The sequence below is a fragment of the Geotrypetes seraphini genome, chromosome 1 (genome assembly GCF_902459505.1).
Source record: "Geotrypetes seraphini chromosome 1, aGeoSer1.1, whole genome shotgun sequence".
In the NCBI taxonomy this organism is placed as follows: domain Eukaryota; kingdom Metazoa; phylum Chordata; class Amphibia; order Gymnophiona; family Dermophiidae; genus Geotrypetes; species Geotrypetes seraphini.
This window is the reverse complement of record NC_047084.1, coordinates 256,635,511-256,650,394: the sequence shown is the minus strand read 5'-3', so window position 1 is coordinate 256,650,394 and position 14,884 is coordinate 256,635,511. Positions and strand designations below refer to the sequence as shown.

Sequence of the window (14,884 nt, the reverse complement as noted above, 5' to 3'; positions counted from 1 at the left end):
TCCTCCTCCCCAAGATCCTACATCTGTTACAGATGTTACCTATATGGGTACATCAGCTGGACAAGAAGGCCTATTGTTCTTTTGTAAATTCTTTCATATGAGCCTCTAAGAGGGTGAGGATTAGTTTTTGGAAGTTGGCACAGAGTCGGGAGAGAGGAGACCTTAAATTGCCTGACCTTCACCTACACAATATTACGGCCCTTATGAAGTGGATACATGAACTACACACTAGGGGGACACGCTATGCATCAAGAGGGATGAAACCACAATGGACGGCACCTTATGCCCCACTGGCCTGACTAGGGGGCAAAAAATGGTATGCAGTGGCTCCTACGGTGGTGCACACTTACTTTGATGAGGGTGTGGCATTGGTGGAGGAGAGCTGTAGGGGGCAGCAAAGACAACTGGGCTAAGCTCCCCATTTGCCATACTCCTGAGTTTCCCCCGGCATTGGGACGTGGGTCTCAGATGCTAAACCAGCATGGGCTTATACAAGGGGCACTGTACACAGCTCAGACAGGGCACTTTCCCTTCATATGAGGCACTATGCTGGGGGTGGGAGATGCCATCTATGCCATACTTTACCTACTTCCAGCTCAGGCACTACTATCATTATAAATGTTAAGGCCAATCACAAGGGGGGGCTTTTTTGCATATTGACAATATCTTTCTGCACTTCCCAGGCTCTCATGTCCCTATGGTATGGGGAGAGCGGAAAGACGGACTTCTCATTTTCGTTTCCTGGCACACCAGTGGTTGCAGGACCTGGGCACCATATTATTTGGACAACACTTGCTGGATTGCTTTACTCAAATAGCCAAGAGTTCGCAGAATGTCCAGCTACAGGAATTGCAATACAAGCTGCTCCATTGGACATATGTTACCCAAGGAGGAGATAAGGTCTGCGCAGGGTTATCAGATGTACGGATTTCCTCGGGCATGTCCTCCTTTTCAAGGGCCTGACGAGAGCTGGCGGGGGGGGGGGGGGGCGTGCTGGGGCAGGACTGGGGTGTAATGGGCTGGGGATGGGTGGAACTGGGCGGGCCTGGGGATATGGGTCTAGGGGTCCGGATTATACTAAAGTAAAATCTGGTAACCCTAGGTTTGTGGGAAAGGAATGATTTTGTAAAGAGTAAAAATCAACGGGGCACCTTACTACATATGTTGGTGGAATGTGAAATCCTGGGACCGTATTGGAAAGGAGTGCTGGATTTCATTGCAAGGATTCTGGACAAAATAGCAACAACTGTCGCCCTACCAATGCAAATTAATCTCCATGGCTCTCTTGTTGGCCAAGAAGAGCATCCTCCGTGTTTGGATGAACGAAGCTCCCCCACAGTTCTCGGCATGAAAAGTGACCCTGTGTGACATGGCACACGGGGAATCTCACGGACTAACTGATACCAGTGTACAAGTTGGAATGTATTAATGGGATTAGATGAGAAGGATGAAAAATAAGGGCAAAAAGACTCATGCCACTTAGTTGATCCCGGAAATCCGCAACAAGAGGAAAAAACACTCGTTTACCAACTCATCTGTTCTAAGACTACATTTCCCATAATTCCATTAGCCCGGCGATAGTTGTAAAATCCCAGTCTCGGTCACTCCTGCAGACTAATAATGCAGAACACTGGCTCTTTCTCTGCTAAAGACTTGTCGAGGCTTCTCAACCAAACTTGTAGCTGCTGGCTTTGGGGAAGCGCTGACCTTGCTACGTCCATCCTCCTAGTACCTCCCCCCCACCCCCTTTAACCCTCTTCACTCCCGCTCAAATCACGCTGTCGATTGGATCGTTTTGGTGGCTGGTCACAGGTGGACTCTGATTCGCTTGCGCTGCGACCCGCTGGGTATCGCGATCGCACGTGTACATGTAATGACGCACGGAGGCTCAATGGCGGGTCGGGGTGTGCAGCGGCTGTTGCGGCAGAGCTATGTCGCGCTGGGAGCCTCGGTGCTACGGTGAGTGCTGGAGGCAGGGGGGCGGCCTTACTCGGGAGGAGTCAGGTACAGAAGCCCGGGGTGAAACGCAGGCACGATGTTGGTGAAGAGTTAGGGGTGGTCACTTTCCTGGCTGCACCCAGCCCCTTCCTACCTCTTATGCTTTCCGTACCCGACCTCTGACCCTTTCTTCTGCTGGGGCTGAGGTCACCCTCGCCCTCTTCTCGTGGCTACTCCGGTCGGGGGGGCGAAGGAAGATGAAGGTTGCTGGATGAAATTTTGGTTAGACAGCCGGGCCTGCAACACGTTCTTACATAACATAATTGAATGTGTGTTCTCTTGCTGATGGTTGCATCAGCTGGTCTATGCTCCAGTTATTTGAAAATGTGTCCATACAGATACAGAATGTAATATGATTGTTTTGTATTAATGTGTTGTTTTTTTTTTTACCAAGAATTTTAAAATGCGTACACGTCACTATTGATGTACCAAAAAAAATCGGGTGTCTGCGTGCTAACATAGTAAAATAGTAGATGACGGCAGATAAAGACCCGAATGATCCACCCAGTCTGCCCAACCTGATTCAATTTAAATTTTTTAAAATTTTTTCTTGGCTATTTCTGGACAAGAATCCAAAACTCTAACTGATACTGTGCTTGGGTTCCAACTGCTGAAATCGCCATCAAAACCTACTCCAGTCCATCTATACCCTCCCAGCCATTGAAGCCCTCTCCAGCCCATCCTCCACCAAACGGCCATATTCAGACCATGCAAGTCTACCTAGTACTGACCTTAGTTCAATATTATTTTCTGATTCTAGATCCTCTGTGTTCATCCCACGCTTCTTTGAACAGTCACCGTTTTCCTCTCCACCACCTCTCTCGGGAGCGCATTCCAGGCATCCACTACCCTCTCTGTAAAGCTGAATTTCCTAACATTGCTCTTGAATCAAATTCTGTTATCTGGTTTTACCATTTTCCTTTCTCTGGAAAAGATTTTGTTCTATGTTAATACCCTTCAAGTATTTGAACGTCTGAATCATATCTCCCCTGTCCCTCCTTTCCTCTAGGGCAGTGTTTTTCAACCGCTGTTCCGTGGCACACTAGTGTGCCGCGAGATGTTGCCTGGTGTGCCGTACGGTGCAGACACTGATTAGGCCTCAGGCCGGGTCCCGCACGCGCTCCCATGAGACTCCCCCGGTCCCCGCTGCTGTTCAGTTTCGATCTTCTGCTCTGACGCAACCGGAAACAGGAAGTTGCAGCAGAGCAGAAGATTGAACACTGAGCAGCCGCGCGTGCATGTCGCCAAAAAACAAAACCTACAAACTAAGGTGAGGCGAAGGGAGAGAGCTGGCTAAACAGTAGGATCGATTGGGCAGGCGAGTGGTGGCTGCGGGGACCGTGCGATCGCTCGTATTCCCGGCTCAAATTGGAAGGAGGGAGTGAAAGGGAAAAGGATTCTGGGCCAAGGGGATGAAGACGGAAAGAAAAACCCACAGCAGGAAAGAAAGGGAAGGATAGGCAGGTGAGCCAGATGCTAGAAGCGGGGGGGGGGGGGGGGGGGGGAAGAAAGAGGGAAAAAAGCTAGATGGGGTTGAAAAGAAGAGACACACTGGTATGGAAGAGGAAGATAGGGGAAATCTGGACACAGGAAGGTAACAGAAAGAGGGGAAATTATGTGCATGGGGCATAGGGACAGAGACATAAAGGGGACATGCCATGGGGATGGTATATGGACACAGGGGGGGGCAATGACAGATACATAGGGGAGATATTAGAAATGGAGAAAATAGGAGCACAGAAGCGAGATGGTTTGTGGGGATGGGACAGGGACCGAGCTCGCAGGCTCCAGTGGCTTGCACAAATTACATTGTAACGTGCCATGAAAATAAGAGGGAGGAAGGTAGATAGATAAGCCAGGTGAGAGGAGCTGAAGGGTAGTAGAAAGGAACAGATGGTAAAGGAGGGAGGGAAGGGTGGTGGTGGAAAGGAATAGGACAGACATTGAAGGAGGGTGGAGAGGAACAGACCCCGAAGGGAAATGTGGAAGACAGAGTGGGAAGAAGACAGATGCCAGACTATGGGGGAGCGGAGGGAAGAAGATGGGTGCTAGACCAATTGGGGGGGGGGGTGAAGGGAGAGGCACAGTAACAGCAAATGAGAGAAGACACACAGTGGATGGAAGGAATTGAATGAGAAGATGTGGAAAGCAGAAACCAGACAACAAAGGTAGAAAAAAAAATTATATTTATTTATTTATTTTTTGCTTTAGGATAAAATAGTATATTAGTTGTGTTGATAAAAATTTATAAACAAAGCCCTGCCAGCTGAACATCTCTTTCTCTAGTTCAGCAGCAGGAACTTTGATTTATAAGAAAGGAATAAGCTAAATATTACAGTACTAAGGCTTATATGGATGCAGCGGGGACGGTGACGGGGCGGTGAATGGGATGGCAGTGGCGGTGACGGGGCGGTGAAAGGGATGGCGGTGACGGGGCGGTGAAGGGAACGGCTGTTGACGAAGAGCTACGTGTGTGTCTTTCTTCGATTCCAGCCAGAATATCAGCTTTGTGTTCAGCCAAACAGGCCCAGGTTTCGCACTGAATAAAGTATTTTATAATTTTTCACTATTCTGTTTACTTAATATTTCATAAATAAAGTAATTATAAAATACTTTCTTTGTGTTTATTTGATTCCTATTCAAGAGAATTACTTTATATATAGTCAATATAGGCACAGAGTTAAATTTTTTAACATTTTCTAATGGTGGTGTGCCTCGTGATTTTTTTCATGAAACAAGTGTGCCTTTGCCCAAAAAAGGTTGAAAAACACTGCTCTAGGGCAGTGATTCCCAACCCTGTCCTGGAGGAACACCAGGCCAATCGGGTTTTCAGGCTAGCCCTAATGAATATGCATGAGAGAGATTTGCATATGATGGAAGTGATAGGCATGCAAATTTGCTTCATGCATATTCATTAGGGCTAGCCTGAAAACCCAATTGGCCTGGTGTTCCTCCAGGACAGGGTTGGGAACCACTGCTCTAGGGTATACATATTCAGGGCTTCCGGTCTCTCCTCATACATCTTCTGGCACAAGCCTCCTATCATTTTCATCGCCCTCCTCTGGACCGCTTTAAGTCTTCTTACATCCTTCGCCAGATACGGTCTCCAAAACACCACAATACTCCAAGTGGGGCCTCACCAATGACCTCTACAGGGGCATCAACACCTTCCTTCTACTGGCTACACCTCTCTTTATACAGCCCAGCATCCTTCTGGCAGTAGCCACCACCTTGTCACACTGTTTTTTTGCCTTTAGATCTTCAGACACTATCACCCCAAGGTCCCTCTCCCCGTCCGTGCATATTAGCTTCTAACCTCTCAGCATATACAGTTCCTTCTGATTATTAATCCCCAAATGCATTACCCTACATTTCTTTGCATTGAATTTTAGTTGCCAGATATTAGACCATTCCTCTAACTTTTGCAGATCCATTTTCATATTTTCCACTCCCTCTTCGGTGTCTACTTTGTTACAAATCTTGGTATCGTCTGCAAAAAGGCACACTTTTCCTTCTAACCCTTCAGCAATGTCACTCACAAACATATTGAACAGGATCGGCCCCAGCACCAAACTCTGAGGGACTCCACTACTCACCTTTCCTTCCTCCAAGCGACTTCCATTAACCACCACCCTCTGGCGTCTGTCTGACAACCAGTTTCTAACCCAGTTCACCACTTTGGGTCCTAACTTCAGCCCTTCAGGTTTGTTCAACAGCCTCCTATGAGGAACCATATCAAAGACTTTGCTGAAATCTAAGTAAATTACATCTAGCATATGTCCTTGATCCAGTGGCTTTTAGGTGGTACTTGTAGTCCTAGATATTGTGCAGAAGTCTGAAAAAAAAAAGAAATTGACCAAACAGCACAATAGTTCAAGTTAAATTTTCTGTGAGAGTATAGCCCAAACTTCAGATTGGACGGGTGTATATTCTCTTACCCCTCCTAACTCTCTTCACAGTAAATAGTACAACGTTTATAGATCCTCAGAAGTACCACCTAGCATTCATACAAATTCATTGTGTCAGGCTTTATGTACTACTTTCTCACCGGATCTTTCATACTTTGCTATTAAATTTATAAATACTTTTTTCCACCTTAGTGTATAAATAGTTTAAATACTTAGCTTAAAACTTGTGGTCATGCTTTCAGGGATTTATACCGCCAACATGTTTCACCCAAAGGGGTTTTGTCAAGGCACCATATCCCTTTCTAAAGCTTAACACCGCTGTACTATTCAGTGCTATCGCTGTTGCTGTTTGGAATGGAGGTATGTCGGCCTCGCAGTGGGAGGGACGGCAGGGTTCTGCGCAGGATGGGAAGGAGGGATAGAAAGATGTGCAAGGGGATGGGTGAGGGGAGGAAATATGCTGCACAGGGAGGGGGGGTGAAAGTGCTGCTACCGGCGAATCAGAGAGTGTAGGGGACATTCAGGAGGGGCTTCGGGGGTTTATCCAACTAGGGCTTATATTAGGACCTAACCCGAAAATCATGCTAGGGCTTATTTTCGGGGAAACACAGTACTTATGTTTAGAGTGAGGAGACTGACCTATTGTTGATATACACTTCTCCCTCGTATTTGCGGTTTCAGCAATCACGGTTTCGATTATTCACGGTTTTTTAGCTTGCTGGCTCCTCCCACCAAATTACATCAGCCTCCATAGAGAAATCACTGATTCCAAGTGTTTACAGAGAAAATCGCTGATTCCCAGCACTTTCTTCACAGTGTTTTGCCTCTCCTTCAGGAACAGGCCAGGTCTCCTCCCATGTTATTCGTGGTTTCACCATATTCATGATGGTTTTTAATAGAAAACAATGAATAACATGAAAAAGTTATTTGCAGTTTTTCTGTATTCATGGGTCTGTTAATCCCCTATCACAGCGAATATGGAGAGAGAAGTGTAGTTCCTTTCCATTTTTGGAGTGAAGGAGTGGCCTAGTGGTTAAAGCAGCTGCCTGAGCACCTTGAGGTTGTGAGTTTGATTCACACTGCAACTTCTTGTGACTCTGGGCAAGTCACTTAACACTTCATTGCCCCAGGTACAAAATAAGTACCTGTTTTTAATATGTAAACTGCTTTGATTATGTAACCCACATGTGTTAAACACAAGGCCCTTGGGCTGAATCCGGCCCGTCGCTGTTTTATGTGGCCCGCGATGACTGTGCCACAGCACAGAGCTGGGGAGGGGAGCAAACATGGCAGCTGCACTAGGCCCCGAGGCTTTTGGGGGGCCCCCTATTGGGTTGGCATGTCCACCTCCTTCTATCTGTGCCAGTCTGACGTCTTCATCTCCTGGTCTTGCAGACATCCATTTTTGTTACAGGAGGCTGCCGTCCCTGGCATCAATTCTCAACCACTACTAGTGGTTCCTCTCTGTGCTTTCCTTTTGCCACAGTTCATCCAGGCAGAAACAGGAAGTTGCATCATTGGGGTCTGACCGCAGCAGAAGGAAAGCACAAAAAGGGGCCACATGCGTTGGTTGAGAATTGCTGCCGAGGCTGGCGGTCCCCTGCAACAAAAATGGATGTTTCTGCAAGACTGAAGGTGAGGACGACATCGGACCGGCGCGGATAGAAAGGGGAGGAAATGCCAAGTTAGGAAGCCTCCTGGACCAGCTTCTTAAGTAGAATGGGGAAAAAGCCATTCGTAGGGATAATTGAGCCTGTACTGAAATCCCCTTATCTGGTTGTTGACAATCACAAGGTCAGATTTAAATTGCAGGTGCCATTCTTTGGTTGGGAGTTAAAGGTTTTTTTTTAACCAATTATAATAATAATAACTTTATTTTTCTATACCGCCACAATCTTATGACTTCTATTCTATTTGAGTTCAGCATTCTACAAAACAGGTCAAATATCAACAATTTTGGGGAATTTCCAAACAAAGATTGGTTAATTGTGTTAATTTTTTGAAACTTCTTAAGACAGTATGGTTCAACTGGTTGGAAGGCTGGTAGCAGGCGGCCAAGAACCATTCAAATGACACAAAATATTCAAGCTGTCAAAACTGATCTGAATTCAAAGAAGCGTGGAATGAACACAGAGGATTTAGAATCAAAAAATAATATTAAATATTGAACTAAGGCCAGTACTGGGCAGACTTGCACGGTCTGTATCTGTATATGGCCATTTGGTGGAGGATGGGCTGGGGAGGGCTTCAATGGCTGGGAGGGTGTAGATGGGCTGGAGTAAGTCTTAACAGAGATTTCGGCAGTTGGAACCCAAGCACAGTATCGGGTAAAGCTTTGGATTCTTGCCCAGAAATAGCTAAGGAGAAAAAATTAAAAAATTTAAATTGAATCAAGTTGGGCAGACTGGATGGACCATTCGGGTCTTTATCTGCCATCATCTACTATGTTATAGGTGACTAGCACCAGACCAAAGGTCTAAATAAACCCTGCACATCATCATTTCCCTTATTTCAAAACATTTTTCTGGTGCCAATGAATAAATATATAAATATAAAGTGCAGGTGTGCATCCAAAGTAGGAAAGAAAGGGGAATATAGAATGTGCTTGAAGTCATGCTCCCCCAAAAAATCAATCATAAACGGTGAAAGTCACAATTAAATATCAGACCGCTAAGATACAATTCAACTTAGCTGAATCTTCTCAAGTTCATGTCGCCGCTATGTCTCCACTCGACAAGCTGATATTCGTGGGGTTTGTTTTTTTTTTTAAATATTTGCGGGCTGGCTCTGCCCCTATATTAAAAGTTAATAGTCATCACTGACACAGCTGCAGATGTCAGATTTCCAGCAGGCCTTGTTAACTGTCCTCGGCTCCAGAGGAGACCTTGTGTCAAGGTTCTGTTAGCACTTGCATTGATTTACCATATGTGAATCCAAGCAAAGCATTGGTTTCAGTGCTATGTTATTTGTCTTTGTAGTTTTTGACCATTGAATATTATCTATTTAATAATCAATAATTAGATTTTGCTCCTAGCAATCAGCACAGGTAGTATACCCTATTATATTTCATTACTAGGAGGAAACGTGCCATTTGAAAAAGAGGGCAACAACTGTTGGTAGCTCAAACCTGGATTATTTTATTGCTGGTGGTTTTATGTAGATCAAGGGTGTCAAACTCAGTCACATTAAGGGGACAAAATCCAAAACTCAGGCAGAGTCGCGGGCCAGACCCCACCCAATCTCTGCCCCAACCCCGCCCCCATAATAGTACTAATTATAACACCATTTTTTCCATTCATTTTTCACATATACACACACAATATAATTTTATCAACAACACATAATGGTTAACCACAAAATTAAACTACACAAAGCACACTATATTTTTCAACATTCATTCCTACCAGAACACAGATAAGCCCTATGCAAATATAGGACCACAAACTAAAAGTACTAATACAGTACTCCCCTGATATTCATGGGGGTTCCATTCCAGGAACCCCCGTGAATGTCGAAAACCACAAATACGGTTTTTAGGCAGGGGAGACAGGAGAGGGCAGCCGGAGAGCTGGCGAGTGAAGGAAATCTCTCGCTGTATGCTCCGACCGCCTCTTCCTGTACTAAAATCGGGCCTCACCAATCAGGAGCTGCTTTGACACACAGCTTCTGATTGGTGAGGCCCGACTTTAGTACAGGAAGAGGCAGTCAGAGCATACCGCGAGTGATTTCCTTCACTCGCCAGCGCTCCAGCTGCCCTCTCCTGCCTCCCCTTCGCGGTCGGAAAATACCACAAATGACCAGAACCGCGGACCACGAATTCGCGGGGGAGCACTGTATGCACAAACGAAACCCTATGCATGCAGTACAACCCCAAAGAAAAAGAAACAAATGCATTTCTTCCTGAACAGTGCAAAATATAGACAGCAGATGTAAATTCTCAAAATTGACAATTCAATCAGGTTATTCCATGTCAAGTGATCAAGGGCTCCCTGCATGACCATCATGGATTTTGATAAAACTTTATGCACAAAGTCCCACATGTATCAAACACAGGGTCACTGGTCTGCCCAGGACCGTCTTTGTCATATAAATTTGTTGAAACTCAGAGCAATCTTCAATGCTCTCAAAGCTTTTCAGCACATTGTGATCAGCACAGTCCTCCTTATCCGTAAGGACAATCGGGTCGCGATGTATGACACAAACAAGGAGGCACGGGGTCTCTCCATCTGTGTCAGAAAGCCCAGAAGATTTGGACCTGGGCCATTGCTTGCAATATATTCCTGAAAGCAATATATGAGGGTCATTTCATAAATAATGCACACTATTTTTTTTAATTTACATGTTTTGTTTTGTTTTTTTCAAGTATTTCTTTACAATCCTTCAATATAGTCTCCCTGCTTTGCAATGACTGAGGAAGCTTCATTATTCCATCCAAGACACCGTTTTCGTTCAGTTGCTGAATGGCTCAGGTGCTGGCGGAAAAATGCTCTTCCAGAGATACAAAATGATGTCCATGCATAGGTTGTTTCAACTTTGGAAAAAGGTCGAAGTCTGGTGGACTTGTATCTGGATTGTAGGGAGAATGAGGTAACACCTCCCAGCCGTTTTTGCGTAGTTTTTCAATGACGACATTCCCTATGGGCAGGCGAGCGTTATCGTTAAGAATGCGTGGCCCAGGCAAGAGCAACTGAGGTCGGGTTTTGCACATTTTTTTTGCAACAAATCACAATTATACACTGCTGTGACACTTCTTCCACATGGAACTTTGTCTATAATGATGATGCCTTCATGATCATTTGCAAAAATCATCATTTGTTTGAATTTTGAGCTTGTTGAAATTTTTTTGACAGTGGGGAAGATGGAGCTCTCCACTCGTCATTGAAAAACTACGCAAATAGGGCAAATAGCTCTTCATGGACTTCATCTAATTGATCTACATTACTTCCATTGTTCTCTCTTAGGACTCATTCTCATTATGGAGAAACGGCTCTTCATAATCTCGTTTTCAACGAGCCTAGGCTTCCTTCTTACAGAGAATTCAGCCACATAGAGTATCTCCTCAACTTTTCACCTCCTATGATCAAACAGAAAAAAAACTGTACGATGGCCTTTTAGCCACAAAGGCAGCAAAACTAGACCACCACTAGTAGATTAGAACCCAGACTTACAAAACTTTCAGAAAAAAAAATAAAAATCTTGCTATTCAAGAAATCCATGAAGACTAACTAACACCGAATGAAACATTTCAGTCCTCTGAAGCTAACCACTCTACTCTCTAACACCTCTGGACATGTCAAGAAATCCTCTTCTATAATCCGCCTTGAACCGCAAGGTAATGGCGAAATAAAAATCACTAATGTAATGTAATAAGTTGGAACATCCTATATCCAAGAGAACTATCTCTACAGGGTTAGCGGCTTGTATCGTCTTCTTTTATGCTCGGGCTGTGCTGCAACTGGGAGTTGCGTCACAGCCTACAGGATCCATGCTATGGCAGCTTCTCTTGCTTTCATACGCTCAACTCCTATTGATGAAATATGTAAAGCAGCTATTTGGTCCTCAGTTCATACATTCACATCTCACTGTCTGGAATTCAATTCCTGACGAGAGGGTCACTTCAGCCAAGCAGTATTGCAAAATTTATTTTCCTAATGGCCAACTCTCCCTTTATTCCATTCTAGTAAGCTAGGGAATCCCACATATGAGAATATGCTGCCTACTTGTCCTGGGAATAAAGCACAATTACTTACCGTAACGTGTTATCCAGGGACAGCAGACAGATAGTCTCACAACCCACCCACCTCACCTGGTTGGCTTCTTAGCTTGCTTAACGAACTGAGGAGCCGCATGCTGTTTTGGGCGAGAAAGCACATGCACAGTGTGGGCAGTTTGCGAACTTTCTCAAGTTCTTAAAGTGGCGATGCACTTTAAAGCTGTCCATATCGGTGCTCCGTGGATGACATCACCCACGTGTGAGAATATCTGCCTGCTGTCCCTGGAAAATGCCTGTTACGGTAACTGGTCTTCTGTATACATATCCTTTTCATACCTCTTATAGGGAAAACTTTACTGAAACTCAAACAAGACCAAGGAACCATAAGAACATAAGAATTTGCCTCCGCTGGGTCAGACCAAGGGTCCATCGAGCCCAACGGTCCGCTCCCGCGGGGGCCCATCAAGTCCATGACCTGTTGAGTGATCTTTTGTCTATCCCGTTGATTCCTACTCCCTTATGTCCTGAAAAACCCCTCTTTCCCTTTTATTTATGCCCTATTTTGCTCCTGTGTCCTCCTTTATCTGTAGCCTTCAATCTCCTTATCCTTCAGGAATTTATCTAGTCCCTCTTTGAAACCCCTTAATGTAGTCTGTCCTATTACATCTTCCAGAAGCACATTCCAGGTATCCACCATCCTCTGAGTGAAGAAGAACTTCCTAGCATTGGTTCTAAACCTGTCCCCTTTCAATTTCTCCGAGTGCCCTCTTGTTTTTGTAGTTCCTAGTATGCTGAAGAACCTGTCCCTCTCCACCCTCTATGCCAGGGGTGCCCATACTTTTTGGGCTTGCGAGCTACTTTTTAAATGACCAAGTCAAAATGATCTACCAACAATAAAATAAAAAAAAACCACAAAGCACACTGTATGCATAGAAAATGTTAATCATCATTCCTATTCCAGGGTTTTTCAAAGAGGTCAAAGCAGATGACTCTAAGCACTATCACCTCAGTAACAACCATACAAAAATAGACAAATATACCCCCTCCCTTTTTACTAAACCACGATAGCAGTTTTTAGCGCAGGAGCTGCGCTGAATGCCCAGCGCTGCTCTCGACACTCATAGGCTCCCTGCGCTAAAAACCTCTATTGCGGTTTAGTAAAAGGGGACCTTAGTGTAAAATATAGACAGCAGATATAAATTCAGACACATTTTGATCACTAAATTTAAAATAAAATCATTTTCCCTACCTTGTCTGGTGATTTCATGAGTCTCTGGTTGCACTTTCTTCTTCCGACTGTGCATACAATCTTTCTTCCCTTCTTTTAGCCTGTATGCTTCTTCTCCTCCAGACCTCATTCCTTCCCCCCAACTTTTCCTTCCTCTTCCCTACCCTTTCTTTCTCTCTGCCTCCCTTTCTTTTTTTTCTGTTTCTCTTCTTTCCTTCTTTCTCCCTGCCCTCCCCCAAGCCACTGCCACTGCCATTACCATCGGGGACCAGGACCCAAACGCCACCAATAACAGGCCCCAAGCTCTCCCTGCTTCGGCCAACCAGCATTCCTCTCCCCGACGTCAATTCTGCCGTCGGGAAGAGGAAGGCTGATCAGCCCAAGATCGTGATCAACCTATTGGGGGAAATGCTGCCGGGTCCTGCCTTCGCGGAAACAGAAAGTAGGCAGGACCCGGTAGGAAGAAGAACAAATGCTTCACTAACCTGTCTCCCGCATTAGCCCGTAGCGAACGCTTGCTTCAGGGCTCTCAACATGTGCGTGCAGGCTTCCCTTCTCCCCCCCTCCCCCTCCCCGGACATAACTTCCAGTTTCGGAGGGAAGAGAAGAGAAGCCTGCACGCACACGTTAGAGCCAGGAGCATAAGTTCGCTAGGGACTGAAATCTCCAAACCGGTTTTTTTGGGGTTTTTTTTTAATGTTCAGCAGCGGCAGATGACAGCTGGGCGGACCGCCCAGCTAAAAGGCCCTAGGGAGAACACTGGAGAGGAAGGCTGATCGGCCCGTAGATCAGGACGGCAACACGAGTGCGATCGACTCGAGTTGCCTTCCTGAGCTACTGGTCGATCGCGATCGATGCGTTGGGCACCCCTGCTCTATGCCTTTCATAATCTTGTAAGTCTCTATCATGTCACCTCTGAGTCTCCGCTTTTCCAGGGTGAAGAGCCCCAGTTTCTCTAACCTTTTAGCGTATGAAAGGTTCTCCATACCCTTAATCATTCGTGTCGCTCTTCTCTGGACCCTCTCAAGTATCGCCATATCCTTCTTAAGGTACGGTGACCAATATTGGACACAGAACTCCAGGTGCAGGTGCACCATCGCCCGATACAGTGGCAGGATGACTTCCCCCGTTCTTGTTGTAATACCCTTCTTGATAATACCCAACATTCTGTTTGCTTTATTTGAGGCCGCCGTGCATTGTGCCGTTAGTTTCATTGTTGTATCCACCAACACTACCAAGTCTTTTTCAAGGTTACTTTCCCCCAGTACCAACCCCCCCCATTTTGTAGCTGAACATCGGGTTCTTTTTCCCTATATGCATGACCTTGCATTTCTCTATATTGAAGTTATCTGCCATTTAATCACCCACTCCTCCAATGTTGTCAGGTCTCTTTGAAGTTCTTCACATTCCCCTATAGTTTTAACTCTGCCACAGAGTTTAGTGTCATCTGCAAACTTTATAACTTCGTACTTTGCCCCTGCTTCCAGGTCATTTATAGGGTTATTCCATGTCAAGTGATCAAGGGCTCCCTGCATGACCATCACGGATTTTGATAAAACTTTATGCACAAAGTCCCACATGTATCAAACGAACTTTGATAAAGTTTTAGTTTCGCCTGTGGAATATTCGTGGAGCCATTTGTTTGACCCCATACTGCAATGACATACAGTACGACAGTGACATTCTGACAACTTTGAGACACAATATCTCACGAGCTATGTTTCCAAAAAAACTGAAACTTAGCTATCCTGCACAACTTTTGGAGCTCTATTCAGTGCTACCAATAATAATTTTTGTCGAGCACTGAGTGAATGGCTGAATTACAGTAAACTTGGCCGAAAAAATTGCTCCAAAAAAAGTCAGTTTGACATTGCTTAGCTCCCACAATAATTGAGTAATAAATGCGAAATTTGGCGCATAATGTCTCAGTACAACGTTGTTTTCAAAAGTACAATTTCAACCTCCAAGCTCTTTCCATTAGTTTACAAATTAAGTGTAAAGTTGCTAATTTGTGTAAAAAGGCCAAAAATAGGGTAT

The 14,884-nt window shown here is 45.1% G+C and overlaps 1 protein-coding gene across 1 annotated transcript in view; it reads left to right on the top strand.

Moving 5' to 3' along the window:
* Positions 1 to 1,746: 1,746 nt before the first annotated feature.
* GRPEL1 (GrpE like 1, mitochondrial) overlaps positions 1,747 to 14,884 on the top strand; it is a 40,724-nt gene continuing 27,586 nt past the window's right edge. The window contains exon 1 of the mRNA XM_033949913.1: positions 1,747 to 1,959. Within this exon, the coding sequence (XP_033805804.1) occupies positions 1,874 to 1,959 (86 nt within the window). The 5' untranslated portion in view covers positions 1,747 to 1,873. The remainder of the gene's footprint in view (positions 1,960 to 14,884) is intronic.